The sequence below is a fragment of the Galeopterus variegatus genome, unplaced genomic scaffold (genome assembly GCF_000696425.1).
Source record: "Galeopterus variegatus unplaced genomic scaffold, G_variegatus-3.0.2 Scaffold2, whole genome shotgun sequence".
Classification (NCBI taxonomy): domain Eukaryota; kingdom Metazoa; phylum Chordata; class Mammalia; order Dermoptera; family Cynocephalidae; genus Galeopterus; species Galeopterus variegatus.
Genome location: NW_007726113.1, coordinates 1151927 through 1170244, shown reverse-complemented (window position 1 = coordinate 1170244; position 18318 = coordinate 1151927). Strand labels below are relative to the sequence as shown.

At 36.1% G+C, this 18318-nt stretch overlaps 1 protein-coding gene across 9 annotated transcripts in view; it reads right to left on the bottom strand.

The window, feature by feature from the left end:
- Nucleotides 1-18318, bottom strand: part of CAMK2D (calcium/calmodulin-dependent protein kinase II delta) — a 291524-nt gene that overhangs the window by 86334 nt on the left and 186872 nt on the right. For 5 of the 9 annotated variants that reach the window (XM_008565789.1, XM_008565923.1, XM_008566073.1 and 2 more), the window contains exons 5-6: nt 5835-5900; nt 2366-2438 (exon numbers count right to left, since the gene is read on the bottom strand). In XM_008565789.1, coding sequence (XP_008564011.1) covers nt 2366-2438; nt 5835-5900 — 139 coding nt within the window. Of the gene's footprint in view, nt 1-1346; nt 1420-2365; nt 2439-5834; nt 5901-18318 lie in introns of all 9 variants that reach the window. The other 4 variants (XM_008565321.1, XM_008565711.1, XM_008565854.1 and 1 more) reach the window with 1 other exon arrangement.

Genomic DNA, 18318 nt, shown 5'->3' with positions numbered 1-18318 from the left:
GAGGTGATAGCAAAAGTCTTGAATTTTCAAAGGAACTTGTTGTTTTTCCTTTGTCCTAATAGGTAAATTTGGTAAGTGTCAGTAGATGTACATAGTCCTATCTTGACTCTCCAAAAGAAAATGTCCTGAATCATACCTTGGCTTTTGATATTTGAAGATCTCAGAATCAACTGAAATTAAAAGGAATATTGTAGAAAATTAGGGTGACGTTTTGCTTAAAAATCACATCTTTGTGTAATTAAAGATATTTAGAGATCTATTCTTCTAAAATATTAAATAAATGGAAACTATAGATTTATACTTTATTATAACTACAGAAGTCTGCACGTGGGAAAACAGTCTAGGCCCTTCCACTGAACATATACAGTTTTAGACACTCTAAATTACCCTTTGCCACCTTTGTACTAATGCCTGAAAATGCTGAGACTGCAAACAAGGATCAAAACTGTACAGTACTCACATTTGCTATCTCCCCCACCCAGGAGTTTTCATTCATTTACGTTTCTAGGCCTTCACTATTTCTTTGAAGTTCCACAAATAAAACTAGAATGCTGAGAGATGGGGACAGAAAATTAATGAAAGAGTAGTCACCTTGTGAACTAGTTCCTTTCTAAATGATCAAAAACTTTCTTTTCTTCAGTATAACAGAAACTGAGTGAAGTCTTAAAAGTATTAATATTTGTATGAGATTATAAATATAGGGATGTAAATATGTACATCACAAAAATATTATTTGATGATAAAATTTATTTTACTATTTCTCCATCTGTATTTTTAAAAGGCAGTACTATCTTGTCCCTAGGAATATAAACCAGGAAGCCTCAGTGTCCTCAGAATTTCTAGGACTAATATTAAGGGAACGAGAATGTCAAGAGTACAAAATGGGGTTCTTTAGCACCCAATCACTTGGGCTAAAAATCTACTTAACTTTATCTCTATTCATTTCATAATTTTGATAAGTATTTACATAACATTAGGTGTATATAGTATGAATATAAAATAATATGTTCAATCAATGTTCACAGAACAAGTTTAGAATGAAGAAGAGATCATCAGTCCTACTGAAAGTCACATTAAACGCTATATCCATCTTTAAAAGGAAAGAAATATAGCAACCTATTTATGTAATGTTATGAAATTCTTTCTTTCTGGATAAATTGGGGTTTCTTTAAGTTTTAAGTGTGTATTAGAGATGAAATAAGAGAGACTTGTGAGGGAAAGTGCTTTTGTAATGGAATGAGTCCACACAACTTTATTGCTCATATTTTTGCCTTTACAGGCATAATTGCAGCTGAACAGTCATTAGGACTGTATGGTGGTTTATCTTCTCCCAGGGCATTACTCACCTTCAGGTCCCGATGGACTACGCCCATCTGATGGCAGTGTAGCACAGCCTCCAGGATCTGCTGAATGCAATGACTGCATGCAAACACCAGGGGGCGTGTGTTAGTTCCAAGCTTACACTCACTGTCTGTATACCCTCAGCGAGACTGGGTTAAAGTGCAGAACCAGCAGACAACTGGGGCTGTATTTTACCACTTTCAGTAACGTAAACATATTGCTCAAGTAGAGTGATTACTACCTCAGAACAATCAGGATCTTGCCAGATGTGAGCCAGAATGTGGATCCACTTGTTCTAGCAAAATCCATCTTGAAAATACTTTATTTCATTCAGGAGCTCATTTCCTGGTTATAAATTCTTCCAGGAAATGAATTGGAACACAAATATAATCTATAGCTGTTGTGCTCCACTTCCACCCCATGCACAAAAACAGTTTCCCGATTCTCTCCCATTTTTCCAGTTTCATTCTAAAAGCTGTCACATTTGCGGTCAAGGCACCTTTAAGGTTAAATTAAGATACATAATGAATCTGTGATAAATCATTAACTTCTTGTGCTTTAATTTAGCTGGCAATTATTTTCTCTTGCCTAAGGGTTCATCAGACTCAAATGGAGCAATGTGTAACCAGTTGTTCTGCTACAGCAACCCATGGTCTCAGAACAGAAGTGGTGTTTAAATCTACAGGCGGACATACATCACAGGCCAAGTTTATCTCCAGGCAAATGCTGGACAATTCAGGAAAACCTGCCCCCAAACTGCCTCTGGTAGTTTACTTCTTGGAAACTTAACAGGTTGTAATTTTGATATTGTACTTCCCTTTTTGCTATGATGTATATTTAGCCTGTAGATGAGCAAACTGAAAGAGGCATCATGCATTATCATTTCATCATCTACTCATTTCAGGAAAAAGTTTGGAAAGGCAAGGTAACCATTTTAAATACCCACCCTCTGCCCTTTCCCCAGAAAAAAAACAAACTAAAAAAAAACTCCTTTGATTCAGATTTATGGACTCCATATACTGACCTTCAGGTCCCTGTGAACTATGCCATTTAGGTGACAATGATTTACACTTTCTAGAATCTGCTGTATACAATGACTGCAAAGATACAAGGGCAGAATGGAAGGGAGAACATTTTAAAGGCACATAATCACATTGAATACAAAATAAAATGAAAGTTCAAACAAAACAAACAAACAAACAAAAATTATATTTCTTCACACTTTTTTAGCTTTACACTGGAATTAAGTAATGTGAATAAAGCTAATTCTGGTTCTAACAAAAATGACATCCAACAAAGAATTTGTGACAATTTCAGACAAAACAATTTGAGCTGTGTTTTTTTTTTTTTCATTGTAAGTCTACAAATTAAATCATCTGTATACAGAAGTTAAAATTTCCATATTCAGGAAGAAAAATTTATAAAATAATAATTTGTAATAATTCTGGGAAAATTCTTAAGAAATATAAAATTTCCAGGTATTACTCATACACATCTAAACTGTTTAAAATCTGAGGTCACAACTAAACATAGGTGTTGAAACAAGAGGGTAAACACAGATGAAGTGGCAGGTGAAACAAGGGTTAAAAAAAATGGAGGGACACATTTACCATTTTGACTTAGAAGTGGTGCTGCTAGTATAATATATTAATAGGAAAACTAATGCAAGTCTCAAATTACAGAGGAAGAATTTAAAGTAAACCTGTAACATAAAATAAACCCCTTTTTAGTATAAGAATACTCTGGGGAAGGGCTACGGATCTTACAAAATAAAGCAAAACAAAATTAAATTAAATTTAAAAATCCCCTGAAGCACCGGTAATTAATTGTTAAACCCACTTCCATATACTTCAGTGAAGGAAAACTTTTGCTTAGTACTATGTCAAAATGCCTAATTTATGCTATTCTTAAAGGCTCACTGATGTTGAATAGACTGCTAATTAAATTACAGAGGAGAAATCATCAATTGGTATTTATAAGGTCCCATGAGTTGTCATCTGACATACAATAATGTAGACCATATCACACTGATGAATTTTATACAAATTCACTGCAATTCAAATGCAAGTATGTACAGAACTACATTTATTCATTTAAGGATGAAGAAAACATTTTAATAAGGACATTTTAAACCATTAATGTATAAAATACTATTACTCTAAAGGAAATTCTTGAATTACAAAAAGTAATCACCATCTGATTTATTACAATATAAATATCAAAAAACTGATCATGATTGTGATTTTCTAGCTCGAATTCTATTAACAGTACCACTAAAAGAGTCTCACGTTGGTTGCTGTTGACTACATAGCTTATTTCGGTATTGGTCATTGTTTTTAAACCATGAGCCATTTTCCTTCTACAATAATGCTCACTTTGTTCTACTTTTTAGGAATATTCCTCTTTCTCTTCTTAAACCACAAGCATTAGTTATTGGGCCTAGGGAATAACAGAAAATAAAGAAGTAAACAATAATTCATATGAAATGAAGTTTACCATTTCTTACTAATGAGAATGGATTCAATTCTTAAATTTTTGAGTACTAGTAAGAGAACAGACTTTTACAAATTTTTTGAGCAATATCCTCTTTATGCTTGTAGTTGGGAAGAGAATGTTTCTTCTCGATTTTGTATGGGATCTATCTTTAAAAAATCCTATTGTTAATTACAAAACTTTAAATAAGCGTGCATATTAAATGATACAACCCATAGGATCCTGTCCTATTGCCTACAGGGCTCTTCAGCAGTGAAAACAGTCTCCATTTTAATTTCAACCAATGTTTTTCAAGCATAATTACAGCCTATTTAACATAACTTTGAAAGGCAAAATAAAAAAAATTCCCTAACCTGCGTACTACCTTGATTAAAATTATTGCTCTCTCCCAGCAAATGGGTAAATAGCTCCTTCAAGGGCTGCTTTGAGGCGACTTTTCCAGGGCCTAATATGAGGATTTGGGATAAACAGCAAGCGACAATTCACTCATGGTAATATAAATGATACAGAACTTTCTATTTGACTTTGGCAGTAAAAATCCCATTAAAAAATTACAGTATAGTCATGTACAGATAGATTCATGGAATGCCATAAGAAGGAGCAAAAAAACCAAGAAGATAAATTAAAAATTTAGAAGTGTGCCTGTGTATGCATGTGCTACTTTGGAGGGATGAGAAATCACAATATCAGCTGAATCTGTGGGGAGTCAGGCTACCGTGGGATAAGCAAGCCCCAGGAAGCTCTGAAAGCATTGCAGAATGGTGACAGTCAATAACTGAATTTTTATAGCATGTCATTTACATTGCTGATAATAATAACTGCACTTGGGCATGTGGAAAAATGGAGTAAGACTTTTTTTTTTTTTTTGGCAGCTGGAAGATATGGGGATCTGAACAGTTGACCTTGATGTTGTAACACCGTGCTCTTACCAACTGAGCTAACCGGCCAGTCCTAGCATGGAAAAATAGAAATGAAAGATAATACGAATCCTTCCATGACCTTTGTGGAGTAACTGTATAAGTGACAACTACAGAATATATATATATGGAATACCAGGGAAAATTAACACCATACAGTCTAAGTAATGTCCAAGCGAGTGCATTAATGTTACTTCATTCCAAAAATGTTGCTTCTCGGTAGCCTAGGAAGTTTCAAATTAGTCAAAATCATAGTCTTTTTAAAACTTCTGTAAAGATTTTGCCAGTTAACAAGTTTGGGAAATTCCTTTTGAACCCTCTGAAATACCTAAATAAATATTGTTCAGGTCAGAGTTCCAAGGGTTTTAATGAAATTTTCGAAGAGTTAAATAGCTAGGAATAAGGCTTTAAGGAGACCACTGAGGCTTTTTAAAAGTCTGTTTCCATTTTTTGTCTAGACGTGTGCTGTTCAGTGGAACTTTCTGTGATAATGGAAATGCTCTCCATCTGCTTGGTCCTATTGGTACCCACTAGCCACTTCTGGCTGTAAGCACTTGGAATTTGGCTAGCCCAAATGAAAACTGAATTTTTAATTTTACTTAATTTTTATTAATTTAAATTGAAACTGAAATAGCCACATTTGGTTAGAGGCTACCTCCGGGCAGCCCAGTATCTATCTAGAGACTAGAAGATTTCAAACTTTGATCTCTGATCTTTGGTAAAAAAAATGTATATTTCTTTAGCAGATATCATTCCAATTAGGCAGGTGGGTGGGGGTGGGGTAGGTTGCTTGTTTTTCTTTTCTTTTCTTTTTCTTTTAAAATAAAATAGGCATTCTAACTATAGATGATAGATGTACATAAAGTTTAGATGAGATTTGTAAATTTTTTTTTAAGAATCTTCCTAGAGATCCTTAAAAGAGAGAAATGTCAATTAAGAAGGACTCATCATGAGAAGTCATTCAAGATGGTATTATGAGATTCTCATAAATACTAAGTGTCATGATGCATTTGCAAAGAAATATATTGAAAAGGTGTCATTTGTATGTTTAGTCTTGTATCTTGCCCAGGGCAAGTCACTTACCTGGCATCGGCTTCGCTGTAATATTCTCTTGCCACTATGTCTTCAAACAGTTCACCTCCAGTAACTCTATGAAGACAAACAAGATAATCACATTAAAAAGAAGAAAAATTAGATGTCAATAGGTTTGCACTAGTGTTCACATAGAACTTTTTTCTTAGATTATTTTCAAATCATCAAAACATAAAATGTTTTAAAACCTCATGAGACATAACAGTTTTCATAATAGCCAAATCTTTATTAATCTGAACATTTCCATCTTTCCTATTTTTTTTAAAATCAGTGGATCCTGAGGTCAGAATGTTCTGTATGCCATAAATATATTCAGCAATATCTTTTACAGAAAATGATTTCTACGAAAGTCTTCATTTCAATTCTCCAAATATTAATTGAGGTCTGATAAAATGTATGGCACAGTTCAGGAACATTTTCTGAACAAAAAGAAATGACACACATCATGGCTGTTGAGTTTACAGCCTGTATCTCTCTGTGTATCCTTTCAATTTTGTTGTGCGCATCTTTAAGCATATACATTCTCCCCTTGCAAATACACACACAGAAATAGACACTTTTCTCACAAATGTGGGATCATACACTATATAAATTAAGCTAACTGCACTTTTCATTTTACATTACATCATGTTCACTGTTTCATATCAGAAGTATTTTTTCCTATTTAAAATAACACAGCAATGAATAGAGATATGCAAGTGTATATGGGCATGTGTGCACACACATATATTTGTATATTCGAGGGTATTTCTAGAAGAGAAACTCTTACAAGTAAAATTTCTGGGTCAAAGAGTACCCACATTGAAATTTTTGTTGAGAAGACAGGGCAAACTGCCTTCAAAAATGGTTGTACCCCCAACATTATGAAGGCACCACAGGCCCAAATCATTGCAATAATAGTTATTATCAATAGTATAATATCAATAGTTATTATCAAAAAACACCCATCTAATTGTAATAAAAAACTATCTCATGTTAATATGAATTTCTTGATTATTAGTGAGGTGGACCATTTTCTCATATATTTATCAGCCATTTCTTCCTTTACTGTGATCTGACTTGATTTTAAAAGGAAACTTCAGGGCCAGCCCGGTGGCGCACTCGGTAGAGTGCGGCGCTTGGGAGTGCAGCAGCGCTCCTGCTGAGGGTTCAGATCCCATATAGAGACCGGTCCGCTCACTGGTTGAGCGCAGTGTGGGCGTGACACCGAGGGTTGCGATCCCGTTGCCAGTCACAAAAAAAGACAAAAAGGAAAAAAAAAAAGGAAACTTCAGCTTTGGGTTTCACCTTCTCATAGCTAACATAGTGCTTACAATGTGGTGCACAGTACACTAAGAATTATATTAACTCATAAATCCTCACAGTTATTCTCTGAGATGTGTTTTACCATTAGCTCAGGTAACATATGAGAAAATGGAGGCCCAGAGAAGTTAAGTAACTTGTCCAAGACTATACAGCCTTAAGTGGCACAAGTGGGCCTTCCACTCCACAGCCCGTGCTCTCAACCATTACACAGTGCAGCCTTTCCAATAATTGCATTGCCAGTCTTTCCAGAAGCTTAGAAGGCATGACTCACTTGGAAAAGCATCAAGCTTGGTATATGAACATTAAAAATGTGAGATAAAATGGTTCTAAGATAGCTTTTGTTCTCTTGTTTGCCTTTTTGTTAATTAAGTTCTGAAACAGTATCAAATGATAGCACATTCCAGAGATCACTAGTTATTATTCTTTTCTCTATTCTCCTTTGCTAAAGAAAAAATGGGATACTAAAAACTGTAAATTTGTCTGAATGTTTACGCAACTCCCCCCCTCCACCTCCACTGCATTTTGGATACTGTAAGTCCTTTACTGTCAGAGCAATTATTTCCAGTCCTATTATTTTTACATATAAAATCTGTACCTAAAATTATCCTATAAAGCTTCGTATGAGCTTGTTTTGAAAACCAAGGCTACATGTACATGTAATTTTAATTAACAGCATAGCTCTTTTTTTCCAATTAAAATTTATAATAATGATAATGCAATCATACAATGTGCCCTAGATAAATTATAATACAAAATAATTAAATAGAAAGTACTTCTAACAATTACATTATTGTCCTTATAATGATAACAGTTTTGTAGGATTTCTTCCTTTGAACGTGACTAATGTAGATATGACATATATTCATATTTGTCTTTGCATAAGTACCTAGAAAACCTGTATATACTACAAACAATTCTTGATTGCTAAAGTGTTTAATAAATATTTATTTAGAAGTCTATTGTCACTAATAATATTGCTGCTGCTTATAGTAGTTCCTTAAACATATTGTTTGCCCCATGAGAATTGTCAGATCCTGGATCAAATCCTGGATCACTGGGATCTTGACTTACTGATCTTTGTTATTACCTAACCCAACATTAACACAGAATATTTGTTCAATTAATGACCGCTGAAGTAATGACTAAATGAATTAACCCAATCAGAAGATAATACTATTCATTTCATTTACTATAAGTCTTGACTTTACATGAGCTTAAAAAGGAAAAAAAAAAAAATTCACACACACTAAGACAAAGTTTAGTTATACATGGTAATTTATTTCTTAAGGGGTAGTATTTAAAGAAGAATATTAAATAGTCAGGGGGACTAACATTCTGGTAATTTTTTGTGAAATATAATAGCTTTAAATAAATTTGAAGGGCGTAGGTTTTACGTTGAGTTTTGGATCATGTAGCTAACTGTTTGTGAAAGCACTCTCTCATCTTCCAGCAGTCATTCTTTCTGTTATTTAAAAATATCCTTATGCAAATGCAAACATTTTATCATTTTTGCTATGTGTGTGATAAATGTCTGAGAAAGAAAAAATGGGAGTCATAATAGTATTTGCCGCCTTAAAGAGAAACTATTAAATATTCTAAGTTTAACACATTTCTGTAGTCACATTATTGTTTAATGGAGCACAAAATTAAGCAGTAGTTACTACAGATTTTTGAAAATTTTTAGTGCGCTATGCGAAATTTCATACGATGACACAAATTAAATCAGTCTCATGAATGAACTGTTACATTAACTAATTAGAGATTTTGTAAATAAACTGGTGTCAGAGTTCTGCTAGATATGAAGCACACCAATTATAGATATGAAGCATTAATTACCATTAATGAATCTCTAGAGCACTAGGGCTTACAGGGAAAAATATAATTCTAGAACCATAAAAAGATGAGACTCCACATATTAAGATAAATATTTCTGTTATTGTTAGGATTTTGATTCACACTGTGTTACCTTATAGAATGAATTGTTCTGTTGTTTCTAGTCTATATATTTTTAAGTTATATCAGAAATGGCCAAGAGTAGTTTCATCTTGATTAAAACATTTGTACAATTTCATGAGTAACATAGCTTTGACTATGACACTAAGCAGCAGGTAGAGTTCAAGACTGGGCTTTGGAAGATAAAATGGGGCCACATAATTCAAGAACTAGCATTGACTTGGAGATTAGAGCCAGAGCCTCAGGCTGGAGCCAAGTTGGAAAACAGGAAGCAACAGCAGGGCCTGCTGGGGATTGAATGTCCTCCCAAACTCACTGAAGCATCATCCCCACTGTAATAGTCGAGGGTGGGAAATTCTACAGTGATAATTGAAAGGTGGGGCCTTCAAGAGGTGATCAGAGTGTGAGGACCATGCCATAGTGAACGGATTAATACATTTGATGGTTTAATGGTGGTTGTGAACGTGGTTCTGATGGCTTTAAAAGGAGAGCACATGAGAAACTCTCTCTCTGCTCTGCCATTCTTGCAATGTGACACTAAGCATTGCTGTAAAGTCACCTCACCTGATGTGTTCCCTGGACTGTGGACTTTCCAGCCTACAAAAGTGTAAGCAATAAATATTGTTTCTTTACAAATTACCCAGTTTCGGGCATTTATGTTATAAGCAATAGAAATGGACTAATGCAGGCCCAGCTAACACATAGTGAGGATGTGAACTTGCCAAGGCAAGACCAAGAAGCTTCCTTGGAAAAAGGAATAATTCTTCCTGGGAAATAAATGTAAAGCTGAAGTACAAATCCAATGAGCTGAGACAGCCAGATCTGTAATCCAAGACTCTGAGCAGAGGCAGCCAGGGTCCATCAAGAAGTTAAGCAAAGAATTGCCACAATCAGATTTTTGTCTGTTTGTCTGACAAAAAACATATCATATGCTTCCTTGCATTTGGGTGACTGGTATGTCTTCATTTAGTGATGAAGGCAGAAATTATGATGGTGACACACTCACCCGTGTCACCTCATGGTGTCCAGCATGCTGCTTTCTATATTGTTGAACAATAAGAGTAAGAATTCATTGGGTGCTTGCCATGGGTGTAATGGACTGTGTATTTGTGTCCTCCCCTCCAAATTCATGTGTCAAAATCCTAACTCCCAAAGTGATGATACTAGGAGGTGGGGCCTTTGGGAAGTAATTAGGTCATGAGGTGGAGCCTTCATGAATGAGTTTAGTGCCCTCCAAAAGGGACCTTTGAGAGCTCTCTGCCCTCTTTCCTCCATGTAAGGATACAGTGAGAGGTTGACAGTCTGCAACCCAGAAAAGAGCCCTTTCCAAAATCACTCCATGCTGGCACCCTGATCTCAGACTTTCAGCCTCCAGAACTGTGAGAAACAAATATGCAGTCTACAGTATTCTGTTATAGCAGCCCATATGGACCAAGACAATGTGCCAACCTCAAGCCCTGTTTTAAGTGCGCTATAGGTTGTAACACAACAACCCTATGAAGAAGATACTAGTTCTATTTCCACTTTACAAATGAGGAAAGTGAAGTAAAGGAGATTAAGGAGTGTCTCCAAGAACACACAGCAGAAGAAAGAGAAAGGGCTTATTTTTCCTCGTCTGTGTTGCCTTAATAGCTTGCTCCTTGGGCACAATTTGGAGAAAAGAAGGGTAAGTCAAGGGTCTTTGGATAGCCCAAAGGATCATGCAGAAAGATGGGGAAGAATATTGACATAAGAGTGTTTCCACTTCTGTGCCCTTTAATTCTCTGATTAAAGTCAGACAGTCCGCTGGTAAGGGCTGAGAGTAGTCACTGATCAGCATGAGGCTGATCAGGGCTCACTATGCATGGCAAGACTGTGTTCACCACGCCCCATCCTAGGTACCAGCAGCACCACATTGCCAGTGTGGCAACAAGCGTGCCAAGCCCACCCATTCCGAGTCACCCCAACAGCGTCCCTAGGGACCTCTGAAGAGAACCCCTTGGCTAAGGGAACATAGTCTACAATGGAAAATGTGGGTCTCCTTAGCACCATATTGTGAAGATACAGAGTATGTCAGGCCAACCACTGGCAGGAGGGTCTGTTAGGCAGAGCACATGAATGACAGAATGTTGGATCTTTTGAACTCTACACAGTGGCACACAGAAAAAGTTTAATCAGTGTTTGCTGAGAGAATAAATGATTAATTAATTAAATGGGTGAATGAAACTATAAGTATTAGTTCATGTTTTTATGGTATGACCTGTGTTTGCAGTAGAATCTGAGGCTGAAGAGGCCTAACCACCTTTCATGTGATTTATCTACTGATCACTAACTAAATCCTGCTGATTTTATCACTAAAATGGAACTTGAATCAACACTTCTTTCTATTTCCACTACAATGTCACCAGCCTAAGTCACTGCTGTCACCTGCACCACTGCAATAGCTTCCTAATTGGCCCCTTGTCTCTTCTTTTGTCCCCCTGCTGTCAATTCTCCACATAGCAGCTTTAAATGTACATCGTATTTTGTCATATGAAGCTCTTCAATAGCTGTCCACTGACTTTCTGGGCAAATTTCTTATATGAACTCACGTGTCCACCTATGTCCTGACTCCACTGGTGCCCTCTCTGTCTTGCTGTAGTCGTGATGTCCTTCCTCCAGTTCCTCAAGTGCATAAGCTCCTTCCTGCCCCAGGGCCTTTTTACATGTTTATCTCTCTTCCAGGACATTTCTAACTTGTTTACCTCTAGTATTGGTGAAATCCTTGTTAACCTTCAAAACTTGGCTTAAATTTTATATCCTCAGACCCCAGACCCCAACCCACCACGGTTATCTCATGCCATAGAACCCCGAGTTAGTCTTCACAACACTTATGACCCTTATGATTATGTATTTGCTTAGGTACTCATTTGTTTAATGTTTGTCTCTCCACTAGTGTGGTAACTCGGAGAGGGCAGAATCTGTTCCTGTTTTTTCACTATGAAATAGCCAGTGCTGAGTTGAGTGTCTGTGACATAGAAGGTGTTCACTAAGTGCATGTTGAGTAAATGATTCCAGAGAGCCAGATGTGTTGGATGATCACATGTCAATGTCATAACGTTTATATTCCCATCATCGTATCACTTACCACTACATTTTGATAGACAGTAAGGATCTCTCAGCCAGTTTTTCCATAGAAATCATGTATTTCAGTTTTGGATTTTGTGGTAACTTTCCCACAAGACAGAGTTTGTCTATGAATGAATCAAGTCTGATCGCAAATGCAGAAAGTACTTGTTGAATTCATTGTAAACCACATGTTAGGATTAGAGATTGAGAAGGGGAAAAAAGCATGGTGCTTTATAATGCGGGAAAGATAACCAGATATGTTTGTATTTCATTTTTTTGAAGAACTGAATCTATATTTCTCTTATATATATATATGTCCAGTTTCTATTGGAAATTATTCCTCTTTTCAAGTTTAGGAACTTATGAAGTTCACAGTGAATGATCAGAGTTTCAATATGAGCCAGGTGGTGCCAGAGGCAGAATCAGAAGGGTCAGCCTGTATTGATAAGGCTGCAAGAGCAGGCACAGGGCAGTTGACACAAAGTGGGCATGAAGGGATTCAAATCACAATTCTGCCTTCATTGCTAGTTACTTATTTAGCAAAGATCAATTCTTAATGTAAGGTAGTTTCTAACTTAATATCTAGTGTTTGATGACATCTCTGAAGTAGTGGATTATCTGAGTGTGTCCACAAATGATTTTCTCAATAGATTCCAGATTGAATGTTGGAAGTCAAAAAAGGCTGAGAATTGCTCGAATAGAAGGTCCAAAGAATTTCTACTGATCCTGATGTGGATAGATCTGCTGAGTCTTACTAATAATTACAATGAAGATGATAAAACTAAGAGACAGTCCATTGGAATTGCTCCATTCAAAACCTGATTCAGGTCCAAAGAAGAGAGGCATTGTGCTAGGGGAGGCACACTGTGGGATATCAGAAGCAGGACAGTGTACTTCTGGGCACTGTCCAGCCTGTGATCATTAAATGGAGTACGGATATGGGGTGGGATGGTAAGGCCCTAAATCTTTCAAAGGAGAACTTATTTTATCCTGTTTTTCTGCCTGATTTCTGATTCCTGAATCCATCCCTTTAATATCATTCTGGATTTCACCTTCTCTCATCTCACTCTAATTTATCCCTTATCATTTCTGTATCCTTCCTCAGCTCTAAAACTCATGCCAACTCCTCTTCACGATTCCCTTCTCATTTCATCTACCTTTCACAAACATGTGTGAAAGATATGAACCACTATCAAACATTCATATTTTTAAAATCGTTTGTCCTATTCTATGAGCAAGAAAAAGCATGCATGAAAACAGGACTACTAACTGCAATTAAGAGTACATGGAATAAAGCTAAAGCAGAAATGGGATGTGTTGTTTTTGTTCTATAATATGACAGACCTTCTCAAGAGAGCAAATCAGCCATTGAGCTTATTATATATTTTCTGTGTAGGGTTTAAAAAGATGCCTTAATTAGTGTCTGACTAAATTCTCAGATGATGTTTTACAAAGGTGTGCCTATCAAAATGAATGCTTCCTGAAGGCAAGTAATAGACTGTAGTAGTGCTATGCATTTAAACAAAATGTTTGATACAAATCAAAACCACACCCATTAGGATGGCTACTATTAATGAAACAGAAAAAGTGTTGGTCAGGATGTGGACAAATTGGAACTCTTGTGCACTGATGGGGGGAATGTAAAATGTTTCATCATTTGTAGAAAACAGTATGATGATTCCTCAAAAAACTAAAAATAGAATTACTATATGATCCAGTAACTCCACTCCTTGGTATATACCTAAAAGAACTGAAAGCAGGCTCTTAAAGGGATATGTACTCTGTGTTCAGAGCAGCACTATTTACATTAGCTAAAACAATCCACATGTCCATTGACAGATGAATGGATAAGCAAAATGTGGCACATACATACAATGGAATATTAGTTAGCCTTAAAAAAGAAAGCAAATTCTGACACACACTACAACATGGGTCAACCTTGAGGACATTATGTTAAGTGAAATAGACCAATCACACACCCACACAAAAATCAAATATTATATGATTACACTTATATGAGTTACCTAGAATAATCAAAATCATAAAGTCAGAAAGTAGAACAGCAATTGCCACGGGTTGGGGAGAGTAGGGAATAGAGAATTATCATTTAACATGTATAGATTTTCAGTTTTGTAAGATGAAAATAGTCCTAGAGAAGGATGGTGGAGATGGCTGCACAACAATGTGAATGTACTTAATGCCATTGAGCTGTACACTTAAAAACAGTTAAGATGGTAAATTTTATATTATATGTATTTTACCACAAGAAAAAAATAAGAATAAGACAAAAACAAAACAGAACAAAATGTTTGATGATAACAATGATAATGACCACGACAATGAAAAAGTACAGGGTATAATCCAAAGAACACTAAAACAAATAATACTTCTTAGCCCTTTATGGGTTCTAGAAGGCTTTAGAAAATTATCCATACCATAATCTGGAATGCTAATAAACATTCTACATCAGCCAGTTGTTAAAATTGATCATTGTTTCACTTTCTTTTTTCACTTTTAGGCAGCACGGTCAAGTAGAAAATGAAGCAGACTAAACATCCTGATTTGATATTAGCTAACTCTGTGAGGTCAGGTCAGCCCCAAATTTTTCTGTGCCATTATTTTGCCTATTCATAAAATGCAAGAAGAAATGACAGCATTTTTCCCCATTCAGAGCCACCAGACAAGAGTTGTGCAATTTGTGTTCTATAAGGGAGGGTTGTAATCCAGCTCTATTCTGCTCTCTAAGCAAAGTGCCATATAAGGAACCTTTTCTAATGGCACAGAAACACCAAATAGGTTAACAACGGCTCCATCTAGATTTGACAGAGTTCCATGAGAAACTCAGTTCTCATTATCCCCCGCTCACCAAGATATGTCTATCATAACCCCAGTGTCCCTTGGTAATCCCCAAGGACAGTCACTGAAGCAGCTGAGGTGTTCTCACCCTGGGAATATCAAATTTGAAAGTAAATGGTCATTTTGTAGTGTCTGTGAGGTATGAGCCATTTATAGGATCTTTTATGGAAAGAATCCTTATAGAAGTCTTAATATTAAATTTAGGGCTGTGCAAGCGGTGTTTCAGAGATCAGCTCTCCTGTGTCTTATCATAGTACTTCTCTTCTGACTTGGGACTGGTCTACTACGGGTCAGATTACCACTTCAAAAAACTGTGACTTGTAATTACATAGCTTTGCACCAATCCTACTCTTATCTCACCTGAATCCTGTTTGGCACATACACATATATCATGAGGATGGATGGACTGATATTATAGTGCTCCTGTGTAGACATAAAACAATTTTTTTTAAAAAATTGAAAACCACTGATAATCCACCCAGGTAGATTGTGGTGAGTGCCTTGTTGAGGGCTTAGGCTCCCTGGCCAGGTATGAGCTCTAGTTTCTCACATGTCCATCCAACCCCTGCAGTTGAAGCTGGACCCAGACCCAAATGTGCAAGAAATTCTTTTGATGGTGAGGAATCTAGCCGAAGAGAGTTGGTTACAGTCTAAGCCCAGAGTTGAGCAGCAGTAATCTTCAGTTAAAGAAGTGAGACAAAAGGAGAACTAACACACTCAGGTAATTTAGATAAACCACATACAAATTCAATTTTAAAAGTCACTTAACTTTCTGCTTCATCTATCCAAGCTAACTGCATCTTAGCCACATTTTTAAAAGTTATTTTTTATATATTTATAGCAAAATTTTTTATATATTGAAGTCACTGATCTTTATTTGATGAGCTCAATATTTTCAATAATTTGCTATCATTAAATTATACATGTATATACACAGGTACTTCAAAAAGTTCTTGGAAAGATTCATATTACCTTTCAATTCTATTTTTCCATGAACTTTCTGGAAAGATTCGTATTATCTTTCAATTCTATTTTTTTTTTTTTTAAAAAGATGACCGGTAAGGGGATCTTAACCCTTGACTTGGTGTTGTCAGCACCACGCTCACCCAGTGAGCAAACCGGCCATCCCTATATGGGATCTGAACCTGTGGCCTTGGTGTTATCAGCACCGCACTCTCCCGAGTGAGCCACAGGCTGGCCCCACAATTCTGTTTTTCCATGAACCTTTTGAAGTACCCCATACATATAATCTCATTTATAAGAAACTAATTTAAGAGATAAAAGGAAGATATTTAACATATTAAACATCTCAGTTAGATACCTGACCTATACACTAATGTGCATTAAAAAACCTCAAAACAAAAGAAAGGAAAGCAATCGCTGTTTATTGATTTATATATACGTACTACAGATATTCTAAAGAATCACAGGAATATTTACAAAATATATTTTTAAAAGAGTATAAAAGTCCACCAAATTTTAAGAAACAACTTGATACTCTGGAGGAATTATCTATTAACTATCACAATTCAGTAACCCTTTCAGAAGTTCTGCTCTGGAAAATATAAATTAAAATCTCAATATCTATGCTATCTCTTATCATTCACTAGACTAAGTTTCAAGCATAATGTAGACATGATTTATTTTTATTTATCTGCACATTAATGTATGGTCACTTAAAAAAATATATTGCCATTAGCTCTCTGATGAATGTTACATACTGATCCTCATCACCTTAGAAGCTACATATCATTAATCTTTTACATGACAGCCCAGGAATCCTGCTGGAGTTAGGCTGAATCCTCTTGTGAAAATAAGTTTTCACTGTCAATGCCAAAGCAACTGCCTTTGACTGAAAATATCACCACAGTTAAATTTTATTTTTCATGATAATTTAGTTGAAACAGTTCTGTATCTCAGTAATTCGTCTAGAAGTTGGCTTTAGTCTCTAGAGGAATGTGCCTTTAGCCGCTAAATGAGAAGATCATGTCATGAAAGCAGCAAAGCTACTGTAAATGACGGGCAAATTTATACCCTAAAGTTGAGACTCTAACGTATTTCTAACCTACAATACTCCAGAAAGAAATTCTGGAATAGAGGTGACAGATCAGTAAAGCTACTGATTCACTGATGCATTCCTATAACATAGCAGGTTTTCCAGGTTCTAGAACATTGGTGCTTTCCAACATGTCAGACAAGAGTACATCCTACCATATATCAGTCTTGAATATTCAGAAGAACAACAGATCCTCTGTTGAAGAGGACACACTATTACTGTTGATCCCTGTGGGTGGGTGTGCAGATGTTTACAAGGAAAGGGCTCAAGCTACATGCAGCTGCTACAAGCTATTTAAATAATACTTATCATTTTGAGAAGTCGGGGATACCAGGAGATCCTCTATTATGTTCTCCAGTTGGAGACATTTGTTCTTTCAGCCTTTTTTTTTTCTGATAATACAAATAACTTCATGGAAAGTTAAGCTTGTCACCTATAAGTCAGTGTCATTTATATACTAGTTCTACAAATATTACTGAACTGTATCCCTAATATGTATGAAGTTTGCTCCTGCTAACAGACAGGAATATGAAGAATCAAGTTGTAAGTTTTATCATCAAGCACTTGGTATAGTGGAGAAAACAGAAACATAAATAAAAAATTATAGGTCTATTTTTAAACCAGAATCCTTAAGACCTAGCAAATTCCAGACTAGGAAATCATTTCATTTAGAGAGGAAGTATGTGCACCTGTAAGTACAAATGGTTTCACCCAACACTCATCTTTTCGGCATGATGAAAGAAAAATTGGCACAAATGCGACATGTGTGGACTCACTGATGAATAAGCTGTAAGTAACATCCACGCTGGAACATTACACAAATCGATGTTCAATGCCAGCCAGTAAGGCTGGGAGTCCTGTCACATTTTGTCACTTGTTGCAGTTTATAAAGAATTCTTTTTACTTCTTCCATTTCCTGGGCTTCACAGATGGTTCCAGACCACTGTTACATGGATTCAGGAAGTTACACAGTACAAAGGATAAGAAAAATAATAATTCACAAAGGCTAAGTGAAAAGAGAGGAGAGAATAATAAATTCTTCCTGGGAATCAGAGAAACCTTAACAGAGGAAGTGCTCTCCCAGGAGAACTTTACATACATGAGGAAGAGTTGGCCAGGTAAAAATGTGGAACAGGAATGCCCAGGCAGAATTGGAAGTTTAACTAGAGAGAAGAGAAAAGAAAGTGTGTGTGTGTGGGGGGGGGGGGGGGGGTGAAA